General features: G+C 47.2%; 2 protein-coding genes across 5 annotated transcripts in view; one reads left to right on the plus strand and one right to left on the minus strand.

The window, feature by feature from the left end:
- asb12a (ankyrin repeat and SOCS box-containing 12a) overlaps positions 1-24,346 on the minus strand; it is a 321,968-nt gene that overhangs the window by 283,419 nt on the left and 14,203 nt on the right. The window lies entirely within an intron of this gene.
- LOC142899659 (uncharacterized) overlaps positions 1-24,346 on the plus strand; it is a 45,738-nt gene that overhangs the window by 15,535 nt on the left and 5,857 nt on the right. For 3 of the 4 annotated variants that reach the window (XM_076043363.1, XM_076043361.1, XM_076043364.1), the window contains 8 exons: positions 11,692-11,871; positions 12,663-12,752; positions 14,527-14,727; positions 15,697-15,876; positions 16,064-16,296; positions 17,271-17,400; positions 17,991-18,122; positions 23,001-23,244. In XM_076043363.1, coding sequence (XP_075899478.1) covers positions 11,692-11,871; positions 12,663-12,752; positions 14,527-14,727; positions 15,697-15,876; positions 16,064-16,296; positions 17,271-17,400; positions 17,991-18,122; positions 23,001-23,244 — 1,390 coding nt within the window. The remainder of the gene's footprint in view (positions 1-11,691; positions 11,872-12,662; positions 12,753-14,526; positions 14,728-15,696; positions 15,877-16,063; positions 16,297-17,270; positions 17,401-17,990; positions 18,123-23,000; positions 23,245-24,346) is intronic. The other variant, XM_076043362.1, reaches the window with a different exon arrangement.

Genomic DNA, 24,346 nt, shown 5'->3' on the forward strand with positions numbered 1-24,346 from the left:
AGTGCGTCAACGTGTCTGACGTGACGTGAAGCGCTTTTCCTCGTCATGTGTAACATCCACTGCGCTCTGACCCACTGACTAGCCTTTACGCTCGTCGCCAAACGAGGCTGAACGAATAAACAGCCGACCGTCTGAACAATGGTGACAATGGTGCGTTCAGGAAAAGTCCTGCAATTTTATTTTTAGCCACACTTTGTGGCCGCAAGGGCCGGGAGGAAGCAGGAAGTCGGCGCGGTTGCCGTGGGGACAGGAGGGGAACAGAAGAATTGGAGCAGACTAGAGGGGAAATGGGCGTGGTGGGCATTGGCTCCTATTAGCCAAATACCAACTCACCGCAAACTGACTCGCTTGCTACCACTTAGACCGAAGTACACACATATTTTACAGACGGAGTGAGTTTCCAGAGACAATGTGCAAAGAGAGATTCAGGTGAATTTCAGAAACTTGAATGGTGAACATTTCACTCGGTTAAATGCAGTCCTTGAAGTACAAAGGCAGCGGGGACAGTTATACAATATTTCATCTTAAGGTTGAGCCGCTCAAACATTTCTGACGCGTTTGTCACGCTGACAGTGATGGACGATGCCAATATTGCAGCAAATGACCCCGAGCCACAGCACCGCAGCTTCCTTCCACCCTTCCACCCAAATGGAACTAACTCTCCATCCCCAGCAAATCCTCCAGCGAGGGCCGCATTCTTAACTGTTGCTCTGAGGCACTACAGTGTAATTACGTCATGCTCCTTCAGCAGCCTTGCACTGACTTCCCTCAAGGAAGGTGTCAAGGATGTGTCCCGACTCAGTTCTGTTTTGTGACATGGATTGACTGGATAGACACACTAGAAGTCCTGATATGGATCCATTCTGGTGATTGGTTATTGGTGATTGGTTTGTGTCAAAGTGGCCTGGTTGGGCTCTGGCTTCTATGGAAAAGATTTGGTGTGTGACATTTGATGACGTAATATTTTTCTATTTATTTTCTATTTTCTATAACCGCGTTCAGACTGCCAGCCAAGATCCGATTTTAAGCCCATCCAGATTGAAACCGGATGGCTGTTTTGTTGTCTGAACAGTCACAAATCACATGAAATCTGATTTTTGTAAAACTGATTGAAACCATCTTTGGGAGGTGCTTTCAAATCGCATTTGGACAAATGTGTTTCAATCTGAACGGCTCCAAACACACCAATTGGTTTTGACTGTCTGTGACGTCTCTCTATGCGTCCTAAGACCCAGTGCGCCAGATCAGAGAGCGCTGTTCCAGGTCCGGGGCTTTAACGTAACTCATTGCCTCATCAGTCTGTGGGGGGATAGCTTCATTCGAGCCAAGCTCCAGGGCATGTATCGCAACAAGTTGATTCCGTTTTTGCCGCCGTCGCAATTTTATGACGTCATACACTACACACGCTGGACGACGCGTCCGCTCCGACGTCGTTGCTACAGCAACCCATCCGATGGGTCAATAATGTGGCCCAGTCTGAACAGAGCCACATCCCATTTGGATACTTGCTAAAAACAGTGGAGACAGTCAGCCCAAACAATTGGATTTGAGAAGGAATCTGATTTGAATCAGATTCGCCTGCAATCTGAATGCAGCCTATATAGCCAAGTGTTATATATAATGAATATCTAGCCTGTCAGTGAATCTCCCAGAAATTAGAGAAACAAAATGCTTTGCCTGTATTGCTTAATTCAGCATTTAGAAAAAGTCCACAGTTCTGAAAACCTGATTGGACTGTTAGCGCTAACCTGATAAGGTAGCAAAATATAGATGGACATGGATCCTGAGTGATATCACAATGGGTCCATACCCTATCACAGGGGGAAGCAAAAGAAGGATAAAGTGGACTTTTTTCTTTTAGGCCCTATGATAATTTTAATTGCTATACTTTTTTGGCATAATACAGAACCTTTCCATTCATTAATATTAGATCAACTGTTCTTCCCATCGATGACCTCCGACCGAAAGAGTTGGTGGTAGAATAATCCTGACGCTACTGAAATCCTGCCAAAACTGACACGGTGCAAATCCTCGCAGCTACTCGTCCGTAATGAAGCGTGCTTGTTGTGCATGTCCTTCATTTACACTAGTCATACGTCCGACACGCAGTGCTCTGCTGTGGGAGATCTCCCCCGCCGTCTTTACGAACTGGCTGCCTTTTGTATATGCATGAGTCTATTAGCATTAGTTGTCTGTGCAGATTTAGACTTTCAGATGTGACCTTTGTTGTCTAAATGTCAGCGAGATGGGAGAGGGAGCCCAGAGAGGTAGGGCCGGTTTATGTAATCTGCTCACTCTGCGCTTCGCACACATACAGACACACAAGCGCACACACACACACAAGCACAGAACAGGGAAGAAGGAGGGAGGGAGAGAGGGAGGGAGGGAGGGGATAAAATCCTGTTTGAGGATGGTTGTCATATCTCGACTATGATGCCTCACACAGCCCGCTCTGAGAGCCGGGCTTTCAGGAGCCACTGCTTTTATCACCATGTATGTGAGGAAAGTGCTCGAGAAATTATTTATGGCTTTAAAAATCCTGATATAGTCCACTTCACGTGCTTTCAAACTTGTTCTCTGGCGTTTTGAGCCATCTCATCACTCAAGTAGAAGTGAAGACAGAGCCGAGTAAGGAGGCTGTGATTGGTGATGACGTCGTCGCTGTTATATGTTGTACGTATGAGAGTGTGTGTGCGCAGACACTGAACTGATTGAATTGAACTGTTGAATTTCTTTTCTCCATGGCTATGTTGTGTTGCACAACTCCAGCTACTAATGCTAATACGCATCATATGGAGCTTGTAACTTTTCGTTTGTTAGCATTCTTGTTTGCTTCTTGCCCCCGTCATCTTCCGCCTCAGCCTGCGTGAACAGTTTTGGTTTATCGCAGCAGCAGTTTTGTGGCAGCCAGAATGGAAACTTCCCTTCCCCCCCCGAGAGGATAACCCATTTCTCTGGAATTAATCCATCTGCTCAGTCTGTTCTAAACTATGATATTTATTTATTTTTCAAAACTGATACAAACCTGCAGCTACATTTGTTTATGATGGCCCAGAGTGTGAAAGTCCAACCAAGCGACAACTGCGACATGCTTATTTAGCTGTACGTCAGCGTAAATCTGACAGTTTAATTAGAACATACAGAGTTTATTGCCCCGGGAATGATGGAACGGTTGAAACCGTGTCTACTGGCATTGTGTATGCCGTGATGCTTGGAAGGTTTGATCACATTAATCGTTTCCCTATGCAGCGGAATACTTTTCACCTATTTAGTTGTAATATTTGTGGCCCATTGTCAATTTTAAGCACACATTTTTGTAGCCTTACTAGTCAAACATACACTACACTATACTAACAAATCAATATGTCCATAAGGTATTTAAAGTCGAAAAATACATTTACACAACACTTGAAATGTGTTCGTTGCCAATGACATTGCAACACAAGCAGTGCATTTTAGTATGTACGAGCGCTCAAGCCAGGTGTCATTGAACTGTATAAAAATAATCTGAGCAATTTACTTTTCCGAGAAGCAAGCAGCAAAAATATGGTGCTTGGAAGGTGTTTGTGTTTTGTTCTTGTGTCTTTTTTTTATTGTTCCTTTCTTTAAATTTATGAACTATTGTTTCAACCGAATGACTAGGCAAAAGTAATAGAAGAGATGCGGCTGAAAGGGTTGGACGGAAGCAGTTGATTGGCTGCGGTGACCCTGGAAGTTGAAATGAGACAAAAACATGAGATAGTCGATACGGTGCACAACTTGAGCATAAAAACTAACTTTTTATACCAAAAACTGCCAGGAAATCATGACCATGTTCTGCAAGAGAAGCATTAGTAACATGCTAATATTTGTATATGTACTGGGTTGGAGCAAAAAATGTTTTGTTTTGTTTTTTCAAGCAACTGTACAAATTCAGGAGAAGGACATTTCTTATCCTGGCATTGTTGCCTTGTTTCAGAAGAAAACAGGGAATTAGCATGTGTGGGCTCGCATCATTAGCATATAACGATAATAAAGCTTACAAAAGTAATAAAAGTAAATCCTTGTTTGTTGTCCCACTCGATCTCGCCTGTCTTTGTTATCGGAGCTGTGATGTCACGGTAAAGTCGTTGCACCTCATGTAAATCCTCTGCCTGGGAAATGTTATAGAGCAATACTGTATATCTGCTGCTTCCTCAGAGCTCCGTATGCAAATACAAGTGCTTATTATTAGTCAACCAAAACACAAATTTTATATATATATATATATGTGTGTGTGTGTGTGTGTGTGTGTGTGTGTGTGTGTGTGTGTGTGTGTGTGTGTGTATTTCTAGGTTTTTAGTGACTTTATCGAACCTAAACATGTATATGTTGTTGTTTTTTAAATCCCATTTAATGCGAATGTGTCTCCTTGGAATTTTACACATGGGACCTTTAATTTTAACTCCCTGTTCACTTGCTGTTGTTTCAATTTACATTTTAATCTGCTTTAGGGTTGATGTAGCGCTGCCTGTTTTTAAAATAATAATAACAAACTATAATAATTACAATATTATAGAGAATAACAGTAATCACGGAAGGCTCCTTGAGACGGTCGTCGCGCCACTCGCATCACCTCCAGATCATCAGATGAGATGGCTCACACTGCCTCTGATTGATGCCCGGCCCCCAGATTAAGTGGCGGAACGGGGGGGCTGACATTATGCCAATAAAATTATAAAACGGTGATCTCTTTTGAGGAACGCGCATCCGCTGCGCGCCTGACATTCATTCCGCCTCATCACGGGTGCTGCTAATGAGAAATGATAAATCACCGGGGTCGTGGTGATATTTTTAGACCGGGGCGGGAGATGAACGAGGTTATGATTCTTCCCTCGGTGGTCAATGTAGTCAGCAGCGAGGGGCTGGCTGCGCCCCTCCCCCGACTCGACTCGAGGTGATGGCTGCAGCCGGCAGCCTGGCAGCGGACCGCTGATCAGTATTAATGCGGGACCGCCTCTCGGCGCTCACAAGCCCGTCTCGCTGCGGTCGCCGCTCACCGGAAGGCAGCTCGGCAGCTGCGGACAGCCCGCCGCCGCACCACCACGCCGAGAGTCTTGTCATTGGCCCGAGAGGAGTCGCTCGTTTTCACAGGGGGGGAAAGAGGCAGAGACACCGGCAGGTGCTGCGAGGAGAAATCGCGGTGCGGACTGATGACGATGATGATGGTGAGGATGATGCATCTCTTCCCCGTGCCTTTATGAATTACATCGCGTGCGGTGAAGAGGCGTAGGGGCGCTTCTCTTTTTTTTCCCTTCTTCTTCTTCTTCTTCTTCTTCTTGTTCTTCTTCTTCTCCTCCTCCTTGTTCTTCTCCTCCTATTTTCTTGCCTAACCGTAAACGCTGGATTTCCGAGACGCTTCTTTTTTTTTTTCCTCATCCACGCTACGTGGCTTGACGGGAGAGCCGAGCTAAGCTGAGCTGAGCCGAGCCGAGCCGAGCCGAGATCGCAGCATCCCAGCAGCAGCAGCAGCAGCAGCAGCGTCGTCGGCCCGCAGCGCTGCGCCATGGCCTTGGACGTCCAGACTTGCGTGGTGTTTACGGTGATCGCGGTTCTGGTGATTGTGAACGTGCTGTTGATGTTCATCCTCGGTACACGTTGATGGATCCGCGGCGGCCGCGGCCCGCATCGCGGCAGCGCACCACCACGCTCGCACGCGGCGGAGGAGAGGCGGGAGGCGCGCGTTGGCCGAGAGCGGCGGGGACACCCGGTGCTCCATCACGGCTACGCGTTGAAATGAATGACGTTGGTACAACATAATGTATCTCTGTTACCCCCACCAAAACCCACCCACCTACCCCGCCACCCTCCCTCCCTCCTCCAGTCGTCCGTGATGTCCTGTGTCCTCTCACCGTTTGTTCTTTCTATCTATTTATCTATTGTGGTAGCTGATGTTGTCTGGTGCTGGTTCCCGCTTGTGCGGATACAGATTCTTGTGACGCTCTCGCCTTTTTTCCGTGGCGACTGGAAATTCATAACCCCAACATCCCCTTCCCCTCTTCTTCTCTTCTCCCCGCATAAAAACATGTCCCTCTCTGTCCTCCACACGTCGATACCCCCCTGCCCTCCCCCTCCTCCTCCATGTTGTGTATTGTGGATTATTCGCATGGATTCATTTTGAAAAAAAAAAAAAAAAAAAAGCAAAACAAAACCCTGTAATAATTTGTTCACCTTACGGGGAAGCGGATCTTGTGGTTAACAGCAGCCTGCTGCCGCTGCTGCTGCTGCTGCGTCAGGACTTGTTTTCTTTTATCTGTGATGTCTAGTAGCCTCGTCCACAATATGGCAGCTGCTAAGCAGTGATCTCGCCAGTCTCCTCACTCTGATATTTGGAGCAATTAGCCGCGGTTCAGGACCAGAAGACGGATGATTGTAATCTCAGCGTGCACAGAAAGCAATAGCAGGCAGGGCTGGGCCTTAATAAAAAGGAGGGCCTCCGTCACTCCAGGGTTCCCCCATTTTAGAAGCGGCTGAACTCAGCTCCCATTTCACAGCCTGTAATATTCTCCTCTCTCCCCCCCTTTTTTTTGCACCCCCTCCCTTCTTTCAATATCACACGTGGCACCCACGCAATATGTGACACCTCTGCTCCAAATTAGAAAAAAAAAAAAAAAAAAAGATTGCAGCTATATTAAATAAGTGCTTGTTTGTTGCGGTGGGAATATTGTCTGAATGAAAGGGAAGTCTCAGATTGATAACGAGATGCCAATTTCTCTCCCTTCCCACATACTGCGACATGCTCTAATAAAGGATTGGAGGCAGGTGTCATGAATGTTGAATGAATATCAGAAATAGATATGCTAAAAGCCTTTTCCCTGAGCCTGCCATGACGGTTCTATTTATAGGGCTGGTAGGAGGCTGGCCAGGCTTTTTTTTTTTTTTTTTTCCCTTCTCTCTTTTCTCTTCCTTTTTTTTTTTTTGAAGATACTGCATGCGCTCTCTGACACTCGTGCCTAAGTGCTTTGTGTTTTCTCCGGGCACCCAGTTAAGTGGCAAATGTTGTACCGTAGGCGTAGAGAGGAATTTTTTGGCGCCCATGCATTATGAACGCGGACACCTCTGTCACATGCCGGGTCCATGTGTACCGGTGTTTTCATCCCTGGTGCAAAACTCAAAGGGGGGAAAAAAGAAAAACAGATACCTCTATTTAAAAACAACCTAATGCTCCCCCCCCCCAAACCACCACCACCACCACCACCCTGGGGATGCTAACATAGCGTGCTAATATTGCATTTTTTTCGGACTGTCTGCGGCTAGCGCTGGCTGGTAGCAGATTGCTACTTACACATGCGTGTTTGCAGGGGAGCATGTGCGTGTGTTGTGTTGATTGGGCGAGCGCACGGGGGGAGAGGTTGCCTGGGCGGTGGGTGCGTTTGTGCGTCCCCCCCCCTTTTTTTTTATGCTGAGTCGTGCGTGCACGCGTCCCAGGTGCTCACACATTTTGCACGCTCCCACGGGGGGCAGCCGCTCTCTCTCTCTCTCTCTCTCTCTCTCCCCAATAGAGTTGTGTTCTCTCAGTCAGAGGTGTCGGCGTGAGGCTGGTTCGGGTGTTTTTTTTCTGTTTTTTCTTCGGGCCCTTTTTTTTTTCTGTATGAAAAAGACAACGCGTGTGTGTGACCGTGTGTATCCCTCACCGGTTTCAGGCAGAGGCATCTTTGATTGGCTCCCAGACTCAGGGTATAAGTGTATTACATAACAGGGTTCGCAGACACAGGGAGGACGGAGCGCGAGACTCACTCAGTGCGTCGGAGAGAGGAGCCTCTTTCTGGAATACAGGCACCTCGGTCGGTGCTCGACACGCTCTCGGGTGGGGGGACGCAGCTCTTGCCGGAGGCGTAGCGGGGGGGACACACAACCACCATCACCATCGCCAGCCTCGCAGCCGCCCACTTCCAGGAGTCATTCGTTTATCATGATCGTGTGAGCCGGACTTCTCCATGCATACACTCTCTGAGCAGTCACACGCCACAAACATGGTAAGACTTGCTTAAAGGCGTGTGTGTGTGTATGTGTGTGTGTGTGTGTGTCGCATGTGCTCGTGCGTGTGTGTGTTTGCTCAAGGGCTTTGATGCTGAATAGGTGCGTTTCTGCAGATGTTCCCGTGGCTGGAGATACAGGAGGATGTTGGAATGCAGTGGAGCCGGCAGTGCAGTGAATGCTGATGTGTTGTTGCTGCAAAGACGAAGTGATGGAGAGAGAGAGGATCGGCTCATAATTAATATTTATCATCATCAGTATTCATTATTTCAGACGTCTTCCCCGTGCTCGGTCTCAGCCGGCTCAAGCACACTTGCCAGGACTGCCGTGTTTGTCCACGTATAGCCAGATAGAAATCCTCTGCATTCATTTGCATTGACCCATATACAGGTTCTGCAGGGGTTTTTTTTTTTTCTTTTTTCTTTTTTCTTTTTGTAAAGGCTGACGCTTCACTCTGCCGTCTCATCTCGTGTTGTAACCGCAGTGCAACCCGTAACGACGGCGGGCCGATCATTGAGAATTAAAAGACGTGTTGTCAGAGGCAGCAGGCGGCTGCCGTTGTGAGCGAGCCGGAGTGGCTGTGAGCCGTCTGCCATTTCGTCAAGCTAGGTGTGCGAGGGCTGAGTGTGTGTGTGTGTGTGTGTGTGTGTGTGTGTGTGTGTGTGTGTGTGTGTGTGTGCTAAGGCAGGGATTGGGAGAGAAGATTGATTATGTAATGCTTTTAATTTATTCAGACGTGTTGGGGGGTGGGGGGGAGGAAGGATGCAACGAGTGCTGATATGGGGGGAAGGGGTAGTTGGGGTGAAGGGGATGAAAGGAAAGTGAAAAAAATAAACAAAAAAGTGAGCAGAGGAGGAACATTAGCTGCCAGCGGATCTCCTCTCCGTCCGGCCGGCCAGCCGCCCGTGTTTCGCCAGATTGATGGGAGATGGGGCGATTGTGGTGGGGTGGTGGTGGGGGGGGGGGGTGACCAGGGCTGCAAATTAAGCGGTTGATGTTTGAGCGAGGAGGAGGGCACGTGGGCAAGCGGACCTTATGGTGGAAAGGGCAAGAGGTGGCCTGACCTCGGTGCCAAGCCTCATCTGTTGTGCGTTTCAGGCGGAGGCCCTGAAGTCTGGATGTCAGATGGCCACAGTCATGCAGAAGCAATTTGACCCTCCGCCATCCGCTACTCTCCCCCCCTCCCGTAAAATCCCTATTTATCTGTCAGCCATTTAAATAAATAAAAAAGTCCTTTTAATATTAAATCGACAAAGATTTTAAAGTCTTGCAGAATTATGACATTAAGCGGCCCTGTTTCCATGGCAGCATGACACATGTTTTTTGGGTGTTTTTCTTTTTTTTGGGGGGGGGGTGGAAATCCTCTGCTCTTCATGTTATGGAAAGATTTTTGATTTGTACTGGGGAAAAAAAAAACTGCCGCAGCCCCAAGATCTCAGCTCAACGTGCCACTTGAAAGGATCCAACGGCTTCAGGGCCTCCTCGATGGAAACGCGACACGCACACGTTTACAACTTTACATCAACGCTGAAATGCTTCCTTTACTGGGTGATTGTTTTTTGGGAGTATTCAACAGCCGGTCATGCTGCTGTCATGCGTTTCACCCGCCCCCTCCCTCCCAACACGACTTAAAACTGGAATCGCGCTGCCGCATCCAGAAAAGTCCTCGCGTCATGTTGTCATTTTGTCAATACCAGCGATGCGTCCCCATCTGTCGTCATGACAACGGCTTGTTCTTTTTTTCCCCCTCCGGCCACGTATGTCCCTCCCTGGGATGCCACTGATTGGCTTAAAATCCACCCCCCTCCTCCCCAACAGATGTCACAGTAAGTGGTCGGGAGAGTCTGTAGGTTAAAGGGGCAGCAGAGCCTCTCGGCCTCGAACATCCTCGACGTTTACCTCAGTTTAAAAAGAAAAAAAACGCCCCAAAAAAACAGGCAAGCGCACAAATAGTCCACTGGTTTTTAATGGAGTCCTTGCAGCGGAGGAATGGCTGTTATATGCTGAATGAGGGCCGAGGGAGGCATTTTAAAAAACGCTCCCCAAACTGGAGATTTTTATTTTTTATTTGAAAAAAAGCAAAAGCTGCCCTATGGCGCCGTATGAACACAAAATGACTTTTGGCAATTCAAAAGGCGTGAGTGTTCAACATTTTTAACCTCAGCCCTTTGCTTGCTGATGTCCCACCGGAGCTCAAGCAGCTGTGATGTCAAGGGTGAAATCACCAAAACCAAACCCAGAGCAGAATCGCACGGGAACGTGGCGACGCAACGTGGCTGCGTACATTTTTCTGCAGCTGCAAACTAAAAAAAAACAAAAAAAAACAACTCTCTCTCTCTATAAATTTCCTTTAACGTAGAAGCCCTTTTTTTTTTTTTTTTTTTTTTTTTTAATTAACGTCCATCCATTCACCGCTTCCACCCCCTCGTGTCTCCAGGCCCTCGATAACTCCTCACCTGGAGCCTAATCCGCTCCTGTCAGGCTCGGTTAGCGCTGGCTGCCTCCGTGCACAGCCTTGGGGGGGTCGGGGGAGCAGCGGGGGTGTGGGGACACTGCACACTGCACGCTTGGTCCCCCACTGAAGAATGCTGATGAGCACCACTTGCATGCAAGTAAGCATTTGGGTCCGCGCGTGTCGAAATGTGTTGAACGCGTGCGTGCGCGCGTCTCTCTGGAGGAGACCACGCTAAGCCCCTGGCCGTGACGGATGGCGAGGAGGAGGCGGCGGCTGCCGCTGCCGCTGCCACCGCTGCTGATGGGTGATGTCAGAGTCGCAGCGTCCACCTGCCGCGGTCGCTCCCCTTATGAGCCACCTCTCAGCCCCTCCCCAGTCCTTCTAAAGATTGCCAATCACCTGATGCCCACCCCACCGGGGGGGGGCGGCAACACGTGCCCTCGCACACGCAAACGCACACGTACGCTGAGTGATTCACTTATTTTCACATTCACATGATGTCCGCATTATTTATTCATGACGGACGAATCAATAGCGGAGACTTGATGAGTCATCCCGGCCGCGTTCTTCGGCCGACGGCGGTGCCGCAGATGAAACAACAACAAGACCTTGTGGCAGCATGAAGGGAAGGATGATTACCCCCCCCACCACCACCACCACCACCCAACTCCCCCACTCCAAATCCCACTTCCAACCCCTCCTCCCCCCCTCCCCACCCCACCACCACAATCGTTTTCTCTCCCCCCTCTCCGCATTCAAATTACATTAACACGTGCAATTATTCCATTGTCATAATGGCCCAATTACTCGTCCCCGTTGTTGCAGACTGGTGCCGTGCGTCTCCACACTTGTGTTGTGTTCCTCCTACTAATAGCGCTTTCCTTTTTTTGTGTGTGTTTGTTTTGTTGTGCTCGTGTCAGTCACACTTGTCGGTTCCCGTTGGCCATTGTGTTGTTCTCTTTGCCGCCAGTGGGCCCTGGCTTTGACAGTCTTTGTTTTGCAACTAGTAGGAATACTATTATTATAACTGGATTTTTTTTTTCCTGCAAACTGAATAATTGTGTTGTCTTTTTTTTTGTTTTGTTTGGGGTTTTTTTTTTGCTTTAAACTTGAACAATTGGCCTTTTTGTCTGTGCTGTAGATTAAAACTTGGTCAGGGCAGCCAATGGAATGAAATGGAGATAAAGCACGAGCTCTATTCTCTCTCTCTCTCTCCTTCTCTCTCTCCGATATTTCCTCAGTTGATAAGTGGGGGCTCGATCGTCAACGCCGAGGCGGTATGGGACCATGTGACCATGGCCGACCGGGAGTTGGCGTTTAAGGCCGGCGACGTCATCAAGGTGCTGGACGCCTCCAACAAGGACTGGTGGTGGGGCCAGATCGACGAGGAGGAGGGATGGTTCCCCGCCAGCTTTGTACGGGTGAGGAGGACGCGCGCGCATGTGCACGCACACACGCAGGTCAAGCGGACCGACACGAATGCACATGAACATATGTGCGGAAGCTGATACACAACCAGAAAATCGGCCCGTGCACGGTCGTCACGTCACCACAGCCCCTCTCTCTCTCTCTCGCTCACACACACACACACACACACACTGTCATACAGTCGGAATGTGGAGGCACTTAAATAATAGATGACACTCAGGGGATCAGAGAAGAGCTCCAGTTAAGTGCCCTTGTTGAGCATTCAGGGACAGTTAGACAAAGATGCAGATGAGACCCCCCCCTCTCCCTCCCCCTTTTTAATATAAATTCAAACCCCCTCCTCTCTCCCCCCCTCCCTCTGCTTCTGGCCTTCCAAAATCTTCAACTTCCATGCCCGACATTCCCACGCTGGGGTGGGATCTTTATGTAACACGCACGAGGGCACAGCGCAGATCAGATTCACCATCAGACAGCGACTTTATGTTACAGGATTCTTGTATTTCATTATTCAGTATAGAGAATAGAAAGAAAGAAGAAGAGCAAGAAGACGAGGAAGAAGAAGAAGAAGAAGAAGAAGAATCCTTGCACTACAGAGCACTACTACCCTCCCGCACCCCTCCCCTCCCAGACACTCCTCATGGCCATTGCCACTCGTCCACCCTCCTCCATACTCACCCTCCCCTCCCCCACCACCAGAGGGCAGCGACCGCCGGGCCGACTGACGTGTCCGAAACCAAACGCTCTCTCTCTCTCTGTTCTGTCATCCTCTCTCTCTCTCTCCAAGGTGGAACCCCACCCTCCTCAGCCCCAAACAAAACAGGTTTTCTATATCAACCCCATAGCAACTCCACGGTTCCAAAACACCACGTCAAAGGTGCGTCTTTCCTCCCCCCCCCCACCCCCCAGCTTCATCCAACCAACCATCCAGCCTGACCGCCCGCCCGCTCGCCCGCCCGTCCGCCTGTCCCATGACGTTTCTCACACCATTCTCAACGGGTTCATGAGAGGCGGAACTGATGAGTCAAAAGTAAAAAAAAAATTAAAGCTCCAAAAAATTTGCTTGATCTTAAATGGTTTCCACACCAATTCTGCAGATAGATTTTTTTTTTTTTCTTTTTTTTTTTGGACTTAGAAGGATGAATTCTGGAATCTTTATTCCTCCTTAACATCCATGTTTGATCAAATATTTATCACTCTTCTTTTCCTCCAACTCTATTTACTATTGACTCTGGCTCTTTTTCAAGTCGTAACGCTGCGCTAGTAGTGCCCTCGTCTGCAGTCAGCGCTCCACCACCCGTCACTCTGCTTGTCTGTGGCGCCGCTGCATTTCTCATCTTGTGTTTGGCATTCTCCTCGTCGGTTCCTCAATGTTCTCTCGGCAAACTGTGTGTCATCAGGTGTTGTTGGCTGCTGAAAACCTTTCTCACTCGGCCTCCTTTTTTTCCGTTTGTTTGTTTGTTTTCTTATCTGCGAGAGTGCATCCAGGTGTGTGTTTTTGTGCAAGTGTGATGTAGAGAGTTGGTAGGCGGGTCAAAAGCAGGGCTTTGAAGCAGCTTTTTACCTCGGTGCTGCAACATGCTAGCTGGACATTCAGTGCGTTTAGGAGCAAGTAAAATCAATTAAATGTTGGTGATGTACTTGTCCCACTAGGGGCACAAGAATCTCTTTCAGCTTTTTTGGTATTGGCTCTTTTTCCATAGACAATTATAAACAAGTCAGCTTTGTTAGCCAGCCGCAGGTTAGTTAGCACTTTGCAATCCACCGCTCAGGTTTGCAGTGTTGGCGGATGTTTAGGTGGAAACAGGCAACGGTCTTTGGTGACAGAGCCAGTTCAGTCGTCGACATGCAGTTAGCAGTATTTCCATTCACAGCTGCGTTAGCTCGTGTGTTGGCCTGAACTTCGAAGAAATGCGAAGTAGTTTTAAACGACTGTTAAGTCAGCTTTTAGTGACTCAATCAATCTTTTTTTTTAACATCACGTACGACACGTCATTAGTTGAGTTCACACTAGGGATGCAAATTATCGATTCATTCATTAATCGTTAGCTGATTGACCTTATCCATCGATTAACGATTAATTGATAAGTGGCGTTTTTTCCTGGGAACCTCAATTTCACAATGGAAAATGTGTGAGGAACACAATATTTAACCCTAAAATAATGTTGAGGGTCCATTGTGACTCATTTTTGCATTAGAGAGCAGTAAAAACACCCTGCAATCCTGCCATAGCCATCGACTGAAGCTGAGTCCGACTCAACTTTCCTGATCATAGTCGCCTAGCAGAGCCACGCAGCTAGCTGAGCCTCAGTCACACAACCCCGCTGGCTTTCCTTGCAGCAGCAGATTTGGTTTGGACGCGGTTTTACTCTCCATCCCAACTTCGCCAAAAACAGACGCGTTACACCGAGCGAGGCCTGTGGGTGTGAGAGATGAATATGGAATGTGCGCATTCATGCTTCTAAAGAGTGGGCAGCAGCAAAGTTGTTGCAGTGTTGTGAAAAATCCAAATGTACCTGTTTACTATTCTCCGTTTCCAACAGCTTTTTTTTCCCCCCAACGCGTTTGAGATTTTTTTAACACGTCACTATTCCCTTTTCACTCCGCGTGTGCGTGGATTTTGTTTGTTTGTTTGTTTTTTTCCCGCTCAGCTGTGGGTGAATCAGGAGGACGGCGGCGCGGAGCCCAGCGAGGGCGCCAGCGAGGTGCAGAACGGACACCTGGACCCCACCAACGACTGCCTGTGCCTGGGTTCACCCCTCCAGAACCGAGACCAGATGAGAGCCAACGTCATCAATGAGATCATGAGCACAGAGAGACACTACATCAAGCACCTCAAGGACATCTGTGAGGTACTAAAACTGAACCCGCTCAGCTCTCTTACCGATCACTCTGTCAGGACAGAAATAAGTTGTTTTTTTCCCCCCGAATTAGCCTCAAAGCAAAGAGAATGTTGTCATTTTTACTAGAGATAAAAACACAGTTTGTAGATTGCAGACCGTAGTGGCAGCTGCCACACTAGAGGTGATCTAGTACGGATACGGACAGTATATGATGAATCACACCAAGAGGAGAAACAGAAATTCACACGGCATAAAAAAAGGAAAAATAAACCTTGGTGGTTGTTACCATGCAGTGTTATGGAGGTGTTTTTTGTTGATATGAATTGTGAAGAGCAGATTGCACAATGTTGCACGTGATAATGGCATCGACCGCTTGTCTGCAAATGTTGTTAACATATAACTTCCATTTTGCACTATGCAGTCCTACTGTAGATGTGTAGCTGTGTTTACTGACTGGAGTTTCCCAGTGATGATCTTCAAAAAACTGTTTGGTTCCCGGCTCAGTTTGTTCAAAGATTTCTCCACATTAAATTTTGTGCTACCAATATTTGGAGACGTACTTGATAAAATAATTTTTTATCCTACTGCACATTACAAAATGTTTTTTTTTTTTTGTTGTTGTTGTTGTTGCATCAGGATCTCTCAGTCCTTCACAGTGAGGCCAGTTGCCTGCAAGATCTGGAAAAAAAGTCCAACCATAAATGGAAAATAAAAAGTCTAACTCTGCAGAACCTTTATCTTGATATCAACATATTGTTTTTAAAGAGTAACATAACGGGTTCATATCAGTAAAATAACAGAAACACTGACACGGCTTAACAAGCTGAAGCCTTTTTTTAAAATTTTTTTTTTTTTTTATTTAAAGCCTTCTCTTACTCACATCCTCGAGGCCGAGGCAGAATTTAGGACCTGTCACCTTCAGTGTATCGTCCCTGAAGGCCTCACCACAGCTGCCGTGTTTTGTTTGTTTGTTTGCAGGGATACCTGCGCCAGTGCAGGAAGCGCGTGGACATGTTCAACGACGACCAGCTCAAGGTCATCTTCGGGAACATCGAGGACATCTACCGCTTCCAGATGGGCTTCGTGAGGGACCTGGAGAAGCAGTACAACACAGAGGAACCCCACCTCTCCGAAATTGGACCGTGCTTTTTAGAACATGTAAGCGGAACGTGTGTTTTCTCTTCTGCCTGTTATGCAATGCTGCAAATCATTTTTTTTGAAGCTCGATATCTTCAAATTTGACGAATGCTAATTATTTGGGCCTCGTCGGCAAACTACTGGAGTGTGATGACACTTTTGAGCCAAGGATTAAATTTTTTTTTTTTTTGGATCCTGTGCTCTGCAGCAAGATGGATTTTGGATCTACTCAGAGTATTGCAACAACCACTTGGACGCCTGCATGGAGCTGAGCAAACTGATGAGAGACGGCAGGTACCAGCACTTCTTCGAGGCCTGCCGCCTGCTCCAGCAGATGATCGACATCGCCATCGACGGCTTCCTCCTCACCCCCGTCCAGAAGATCTGCAAATACCCGCTGCAGCTGGCGGAGCTGCTGAAGTACACTGCACAGGAGCACAGGTAGCGCACACAGAGTCGCATTTTAAATCTGCTAATTCACCGCTTAGGCTCGTTTGATTTCCAAAAAAAAGGCGTTTTTTTGTTCGCGCAGGTGTCGGGCTCATTCCCCATAAACTGGGATTACCCATGTGTGAAGCCAAGGGCGTTCGCTTGCGCCGACGCGCTAACCAAGCTAGCTTTCGCCGTAAATGTTTCAGAGGAAAGAACATCTCATCAACAGAGACGCTGCAAATCACGGCCGTGTCAAATCCATTTTTTATGACACTTGGCCATCGGATCTATGCGTGTTAGTCGGGGTTATAAATAGACGCGGGGATTAAATATGAATTTGGGCCTTCGCTGGAAAAAAAAACCAAGGCGAGGATCGACGCGTCGAGGCGCAGCACACAAGCCAAACATTGGCGGATGATCTCCCTCGTCGCAAACACGCCCCAGATGTGCAAACTCATGCGTGCGAAACCTGGAGAGGCGCGGTGCGAGTGATTCAGCGCGTGCATCTCAGCCAGCTCCGGGTCATTCATAAAGCGTGCCTCCTCAGCCTGAGAGGGATGGAGGAGGGATAGAGGGAGGGAAGGGGGACAGGTGCCAGCTCCGCCTGCCAGATCGCAGCGTCGGGAAGCTGCGGAGGATCTGCCAGATACAGGCCCGCTCTCTGTCTCGCACACTCCCGGCGCCGTCGCACACGCTCGCACACGCCGCCGCGCCTTTCCAGAAATGAGGATCGGGTGCGCAGCGCGTCGGAGAGCCAGCGAGGGATAAATCCAGCTCAGCTCGGCTAGCCCAGTTAGCCGCGCGCAGACAAAGTGGCTGATTAGAATTAAAACGGCGGCGGGCCGCTTTGACTCGCCCTGCCGCGTCGCTCGCCGTTATGTCACGGTTACGTGACGGTTCCCTTAAAGAGCGGCAAAGTCTCCAGGAGCTCTCAGTTCTCCCTGACGCCTCGGGGACTAATTGCGTGCGCTTTGTGTCTGCAGCGACTATCGATACGTGGCGGCGGCGCTGGCGGTAATGAGGAACGTCACTCAGCAGATCAACGAGCGGAAGAGGAGGCTGGAGAACATCGACAAGATTGCACAGTGGCAGGCCTCCGTTCTGGACTGGGAGGTGCGTTTGTGCAGACATTTTGACTTTGTTTCTTGCACACAAAAAAAAATCTGCTCTCAACTCAATGTTGTTTTTTTTTGGAATAGTGTTTTATCTATGATGGTGCCACCACATTGTACAAAATTCACACTTCCACCTTTTTCTCACAATAATGTGAGTCTCCAGGTTATGCCTTTGGTTCTTTTTTATCTAATTCCACTTTTCAGACCCTTCCGACTGAGAATCAGCCCCTTGTGAGGTCACAAACAGCGCTGATATCAGCCTCACAGATACTTTTTTTTGTCCTAAAAGCGTGAGTGGAGGAAAAAAATTTGGTGAAGTGTGTCGTGACTAACCGGAGCAAATGGCGCTAGGCATCTGTCATCTGCCCCTTGTGACATCACGGAGGGATGATTCCCAGAACGTTGTGATTTAGCACAAGTTTTCCGAAAAGTGGCAAGCAGAAGAAGTCAGGGGACGAGCTTTTGTCATTGCCTGTCAACTGAAGGGAACTGAAACATGAGGTATTATTTGGGGTGGGGGGGGGAGAAAATGTGTCGCATGGGACCTTTAACTTTTTGGCATTTGTGATGAAATTCTGCCTTTTAAAGGGGGACGACATCCTGGACAGGAGTTCAGAACTGATCTACACCGGGGAGTTGTCGTGGATCTATCAGCCGTACGGACGCAGCCAGCAGCGAGTCTTCTTCCTGTTTGACCACCAGCTGGTCCTCTGTAAGAAGGTAGGCTGTCTGTCTGTCTGTCTGTCTGTCTGTCTGTCCCTTTTGTCTGCCCTCCCGTGCGTCATTGTGCATTCGAAAGGACTGCAGTGAGCTTAAAGGCTCCCCGTCGGACCTCGCCGCTCTTCAAAGTTTATGCATCACGTGGCTGGTGGCGGAGACGCAGGGAGACAATGTGACTCCCTCCTCAACCTCAGCCGAGGGCTGCGATGAGATTACATAACCTCGAACAAGACGCGGCGGGACCTCGGCGGAGATGCGCTCGGATCCTCCGCACCTTTCTCCCTAAAATGGAGCTGTGGCGGTTTGGGCACCGAGGCTTCGCTCTTCGCTCTTCGCTCTTCGCTCCTGTCAGACAGATATTCACGCTCGGCTAGACTCTCCGCCGCGCTCGCAAAGCACAGAGGCGAGACACACAAATGTGGACTTGCACGATTACACGCAGACAATCACAGAAGGGTGGCGGGGGGGGTTGAATTACTGCTTCGTCCGGGAGACGCAACGATTTTATCTTCTTCTTTTTTTTTCTTCTTTTTTTTCGCACGCGAGCTGGTAGAGAAGACTTGCAGACGCGCCGGTTTCTTCCTGATCCCCTCTCTCCGCTTCTTATCCTCCATCAGTTCACGTTAGAAATTAACTCCGTCCAAAGTCAATTCCGTTCCAGGACACAGCGAATTAGAAACTCTGTTAGATCCGCGTCCAGGAACCCGGGATAAACATGTGTAGCAGCAGCCCCCGCAGGGCGCGTTGCTAACATGCGTGCATGCATGTCGCTTTCCAGTCTTTCTTCTCATCTCCTTCTTGGCTTGGCATTCCAACTTCAAAAAAATAAAAAATGATGTTCTTAATTTAGCTTTCTTTGACAGAGTATGAGAGGAATGAAGGTTGTTTGTTGCTTAATCTAAATCAGGTTGAAACTGTTGGTGCGGGGGGGGGGGCGAAACCGCAAGCACATTAGCGATACTTTATTCAACCTTAATGCATTCTTGGCACGTTCTCTTGCGCAAAGGCTTCATCGGGGATCAGTAAATGTTCTTTATGAATGAGCAAGAATCATCTCATCAACACTGCCAAATCAAAATCTGTTTTTTTTCCCCCCGCAAATTAAATTGCACATAAGGTGATTGCAGTTGCCAATGCACTCTGGGTAAAGTATTAAAAAAATAATAAGACAAAATCATAAATTGTGTTGCCAAATCCATACGTCATCTGTTAATGACCTGCCGCTGCCCTCAGTTAAGCAGGAAGAGATGCCATGTTAGTGAGTGAGTGCGGAAGAGAGGGAGGGGGGCGGGGGGGAGAGCTAGAGAGAGATGGGTGCGTCGGTCCAAAAATAGAAAATTAATATGTGGCAGCCGACGTTGACGCTGCGACAAGGAAGCCGCGCAGAGCAGTGATAGCTGTGAGAGAAGCTGCGAGTTGTCGGCGCTCTTTCGAATCAAACGTCCGAGGGTGTCGTGCAGGGTGAGGAGAAGGTCGGGACTGTTTTGTTGTTGTTGTTTTACTCTGTTTATTAGTGAAACTATCCAGTTTAATTAGGGCTGGGCCATTTTGAACAAAAATAAAATGCAGATTTTTTTCTCTGAAAACACGATTTTCGTTTTTGTTTTTTTTTGTTTTTTTTGGTAGGTTTAGGTTTGGTAAAACTACAAAAGACAATGGAATAAAATATTTCAAATAATTTATCTTTATTTTAAGGAAAAATAGCAAATGAATTTCCCTATTGGGAATGACGAGCAACTGAAAGACACTGTAAATCCTCCTTGGGTTCAGTAAAGTGACAACATTTACAGTCTTCTTGACCAAACCAAGATGAATCCCTTGGGATCAATGAAGTGAGAACACCAATTTCACCAAACTTCACTTGAAAATGAACAGGTTCCTCATAAACAAAGATGAAGTTCCCTCATTTGGGAAAAAAGTGAAAACTTCAGAACCAAGCACAAATGAATCCCCCTGTGGATAAAGTGACAACCTTAGCTCTCCTTCCCCAAACATCTCTTTCAAAATAAAAGGTTTTTCTGTCATCTTGAACAACGAATGAATAAAGTGCAACATTTTCACATTTTGTAAGAGGTGCACAAGCCCAGAAGCATGCGTGAGGAAAATCGATTTTAAGATTTTCCGTTTTTTTGACATCGTCTTGACGAATAAATCCGATTTCCATTTAAAATCGATTAATCGCACAGCCCTAAGTTTAATACAGAAGTATTTGCCTGCAAATACAGAAAAATAGTGCATCAGCTACAGGTAACTACTCAGTTGAAGGACACACATTCAGGCCACTTTTTGCTGCAGGGCTCATGGAATTGGTTCATAGTTTAAATGAAGATTTTTGGAAAATGTAGTTATCTGAGAAATGAGTTGAAGCTAACAAATGGAATGGAAAATAAATGGAAACAGGATAGGAGAAGAAAAAGAGAGAGGTGGGGATGTTAAATAGGAAGTTAAACTGTTCAGGTTTGTGGCTGGTAATAACTGGAACATTTCTGTCCAGTGTTGCTCTTTTATGTTATTTTATTTTTTTATGTGGCTCACAGTGAAGCTTCTTTCCCTTTGCAACATGCGGGGCATTTTGTTTATTATGTAATTGTGCTCACTTTATAGTCCCATCACAAGTTCCATTCTGTGGCCATAAAATGGCCAAGTATTTTTGGACAAACAAAAAAAATCCCCTTGACGCGACGCTCTCCTGATAAAATGTCCCCCCGGTGAGCCATCAGTGCCAACAGACGGCCAGGATTGAAGCGCATTTGCATATTTACTGCAGCTCTGGCGTGGCCGTGCACTCCCTGGTGACCTCTCACAGTGAGAGGGGAGCTGAAGAAGTTGCAGCGTTCTGCCACAGTACCTGCACACAGCTTTTTGCTTTTTGTATCCATCCACGGTCACTTCTCAGCCGCTGTGCGGAAGAGGATTAGAGCCACAAGAAGAGAAAAAGATTAAGATAGAATTTTTTTTTTTTTTCAAGTTTCCAATTACATCAAGTTGAAATTTCAAGATTAAAGTCGACATTTCTCAATTTTCTTGTGAACTGGACCTTGAGTGTGTTATTAAATCTATCCATCTATTATGAGAATAAAGTTGACGTAAAAAAGACGAAAGTTTGTGAATAAAAATGAAATTTTGCAATTAATGTCAACTTGAAGTAAGTCAAAATGTCAAGAATAAAGTTGAAAGGATCTGCGCGCAACTCTAGTGGAACTGAAAGTGGATTACTGTGGGTGAACCTTGTGGGATACACCTGTTTTCGGCAGTTTACTTTTAAAGCAGCGCTAGGTAACTTTTCGACCATAAAATGATGATTCCAAACTCAGTGAAGCGGTAGATAAACGATTAATAGGATCAATGGTGCCGCCTCGGCAGCGAGAGGGGGGTCGTGCCGGCTGTAACTGCACTGTGTAACTTTCAAGCGCGACCCGACACGCCGGACGAACCACTATACGGCAACGTCACACGTTTATTTAGAGGCGGTCTTACACACTACTATTACAAATACATAAGATTGTAAAATGACGGAATGGAACCCAATAAGTAACCTCGATGGAAGAGGAAGTCATAAAAGTGTTGAACGTTTGCCACGACATTATTGTCAATGTCTGTTTTGCATTTGATATTGGTGTTTTCCCTGAACACATACGAGCGCTCCAGCTAGCCGACTATTTGTATTTCCCCACATCAATAGACTAGCGCTGCAGCGTGTTTACTTCGTCACTTCGCCATTTCCACCGAATCAATGCGACGTCGCTACGTCTGAACAGCTGTTGTAGGCGTTACAGCCACACGGGTTTATAACCTGTTGTAATATTCTAACCATTATACACCACATCATTTCCAAGCAATTTTCATCGACGAGAACGATGCGAACCAAGCGCAAAACACTGCCGTCTGTCTAAGCAATACACTATATCCTTTTTTATGTAATTGTAGTTGTCTGTCACGTTCAAAAGAAACAATATAACAATCATTCATCTTCTATACCCGCTTATTCCTATTCAGGGTCACGGGGGTCTGCTGGAGCCTCTCCCAGCTGTCTTAGGGCGAAGGCAGGGTGACACCCTGGACAGTTCATCGCAGGGCCACATAGAAACAGACAACCATTCACACTCACATGCACACCTACGGACAATTTAGAGTGTTCAATTGACCTCACATGCATGTTTTTGGAGTGTGGGAGGAAGCCGGAGAACCCGGAGAGAACCCACGCAGACACAGGGAGAGCATGCAAACTCCACACAGAAACTCCACACAGAAAGGTCTCAGGTCCGGGCCCCGGAATCAAACCCACAACCTTCTTGCTGTGAGGCGGCAGCGCTAACCACTGCGCCACCGTGTCGCCCCCATCGTGGCAAACTGTATTCATAAAAACATTTCAACATTTTTTTAGCTCCCAGTGCAGGAAGGTACAGTTTTAAAAAGCAAAACTTGGCACTTGGCAGTTTAAAAAACAAAGTCTTGTACCATTCCTTATGCTTAAAAAAACACAAATTAACAAGTCAGTTTGGTGGTAAAATCCATTCTTCAACTGACTTGATTTGATTATAATGACATGAAGAACTCTGAAATCCTCCCATTTTAGCAGTGGGATTGCTTAAAAACCATGACGACGACGACCGTGTTGATCAGGAAGATATGTTTGTGCCTTCGACTGTGTTGCGCCGTGTGTTGTGTTGGCGTCTGGCACCGAGTGCAGGATTTTGTTTGTATATTTGGGGAGCAGATGGGGAGGGACGGCCAGGACAAACTCCTGGGACCCCGGCCGGCGAAAGAACGCTTGTTGACACCTCGAACGGTTGGGCACGCAAACAGGCGCTCACTCACCCCACCTCCCTCCCCTTCCCTTCCCTCCCCCCCCCCCCCCCCCTTCCTTCTCTCCTGCAGGATCTGATACGCAGGGACATCCTGTACTACAAGGGCCGCATCGACATGGACCGCTACGAGGTGCGGGACGCCATCGACGGGCGCGACGACGACTTCAACGTGAGCGTGAAGAACGCCTTCAAACTGTGCAACAAAGACAGCGAGGAGATCCACATCTTCCTGGCCAAGAAGCCCGAGGAGAAGCTGCGCTGGCTGCGGGCCTTCCACGAGGAGAGGAAGATGGTGCAGGAGGACGAGAAAATCGGTCAGTCGCGCAACTTCCTTGTGTCTTGGTTGTTTTTATCCTCTTGGGGTTTCTTATGTTACGCTTGTATTGGATACATGTGATAAAAGTCACCTTTTGGTAATTGAACCGCATAAGTTTGCCAAATATGCGTTCAGCAGAAGTTTGTTGGGGGGGCGTCCTTGATTCGTGCAGACGATCTTGTTTCTGTTTTTTTGTTTTTTTCGGCCCCGTTTAATTACATAAAGCTTATGATGTCTCGCCAAATTAACTTTTAGTCCTATTTGAGACTTGTTTGGGCCGGGATTTAGCAGATTACAGAATGAGTCATACAGTATAATAACTTATCCACAATTACCCCAGACCACATTCTGATTAGTTGATGTAAATGTAGTTCACTTCTGTACAGTACTTTTACTGCATTTCAAAGTGGGTCTTTTTTCACTTGCCAATAGAGATGGCCTCTTTTTTCCATTTTTTTCACGGCAAATTGCTAACATGGTAAAAGCAGCGAAGACAACATTTAAATTCACGTTTAAACTAGGGCTGCTTGTCAATTAAAATGTTTAATCATGATTAATCGCATAGTGTCCTAACTCGCGATTAATCGCAAATGAATTGCTTTTTTTTTTACCCTGCTCTATGTGTAACTTAACAAGATATGTATTGTGTTTCTTATACACTAGGAAAAATTTGGAGACGACAATAATGATTCATTTGTGGAAATATTCTATTTTTACTTTCATTGGGACGTTCCAAAACGATTACATACTGATACTCTTAATAAAAACAAACTCAAACCTTTAAGTATTCTCAAGCCATGATGGCATTTGTCAGTTACAGTATTTTGCGATCTTCGTGGCTCTTCCGCCTGCAGTGTGAACCAGGCGTTGAATCGCGTGTTAAAAAAAGTAGTGCCGTTAGGAGTTTGGATTAGCGCGTTATTAACGACAGCCCTGGTTTAAACCAAATCACATTTGAATCACACAACTAAAATCTGCCATTATTAGGGTTATGGCATGCAGTGCTAACATTAGCTTTCACTTCTGCTTAATTTGGCAATATCACCATTATTTGCTGAGGGTGCAAAGTGGCCGTCACAACACACCTCTCATGTTCCAAC

The sequence above is a fragment of the Nelusetta ayraudi genome, unplaced genomic scaffold (assembly GCF_046127955.1).
Source record: "Nelusetta ayraudi isolate G7.1 ecotype Tasmania unplaced genomic scaffold, CSIRO-AGI_Nayr_v1 ptg000075l, whole genome shotgun sequence".
NCBI lineage: Eukaryota > Metazoa > Chordata > Actinopteri > Tetraodontiformes > Monacanthidae > Nelusetta > Nelusetta ayraudi.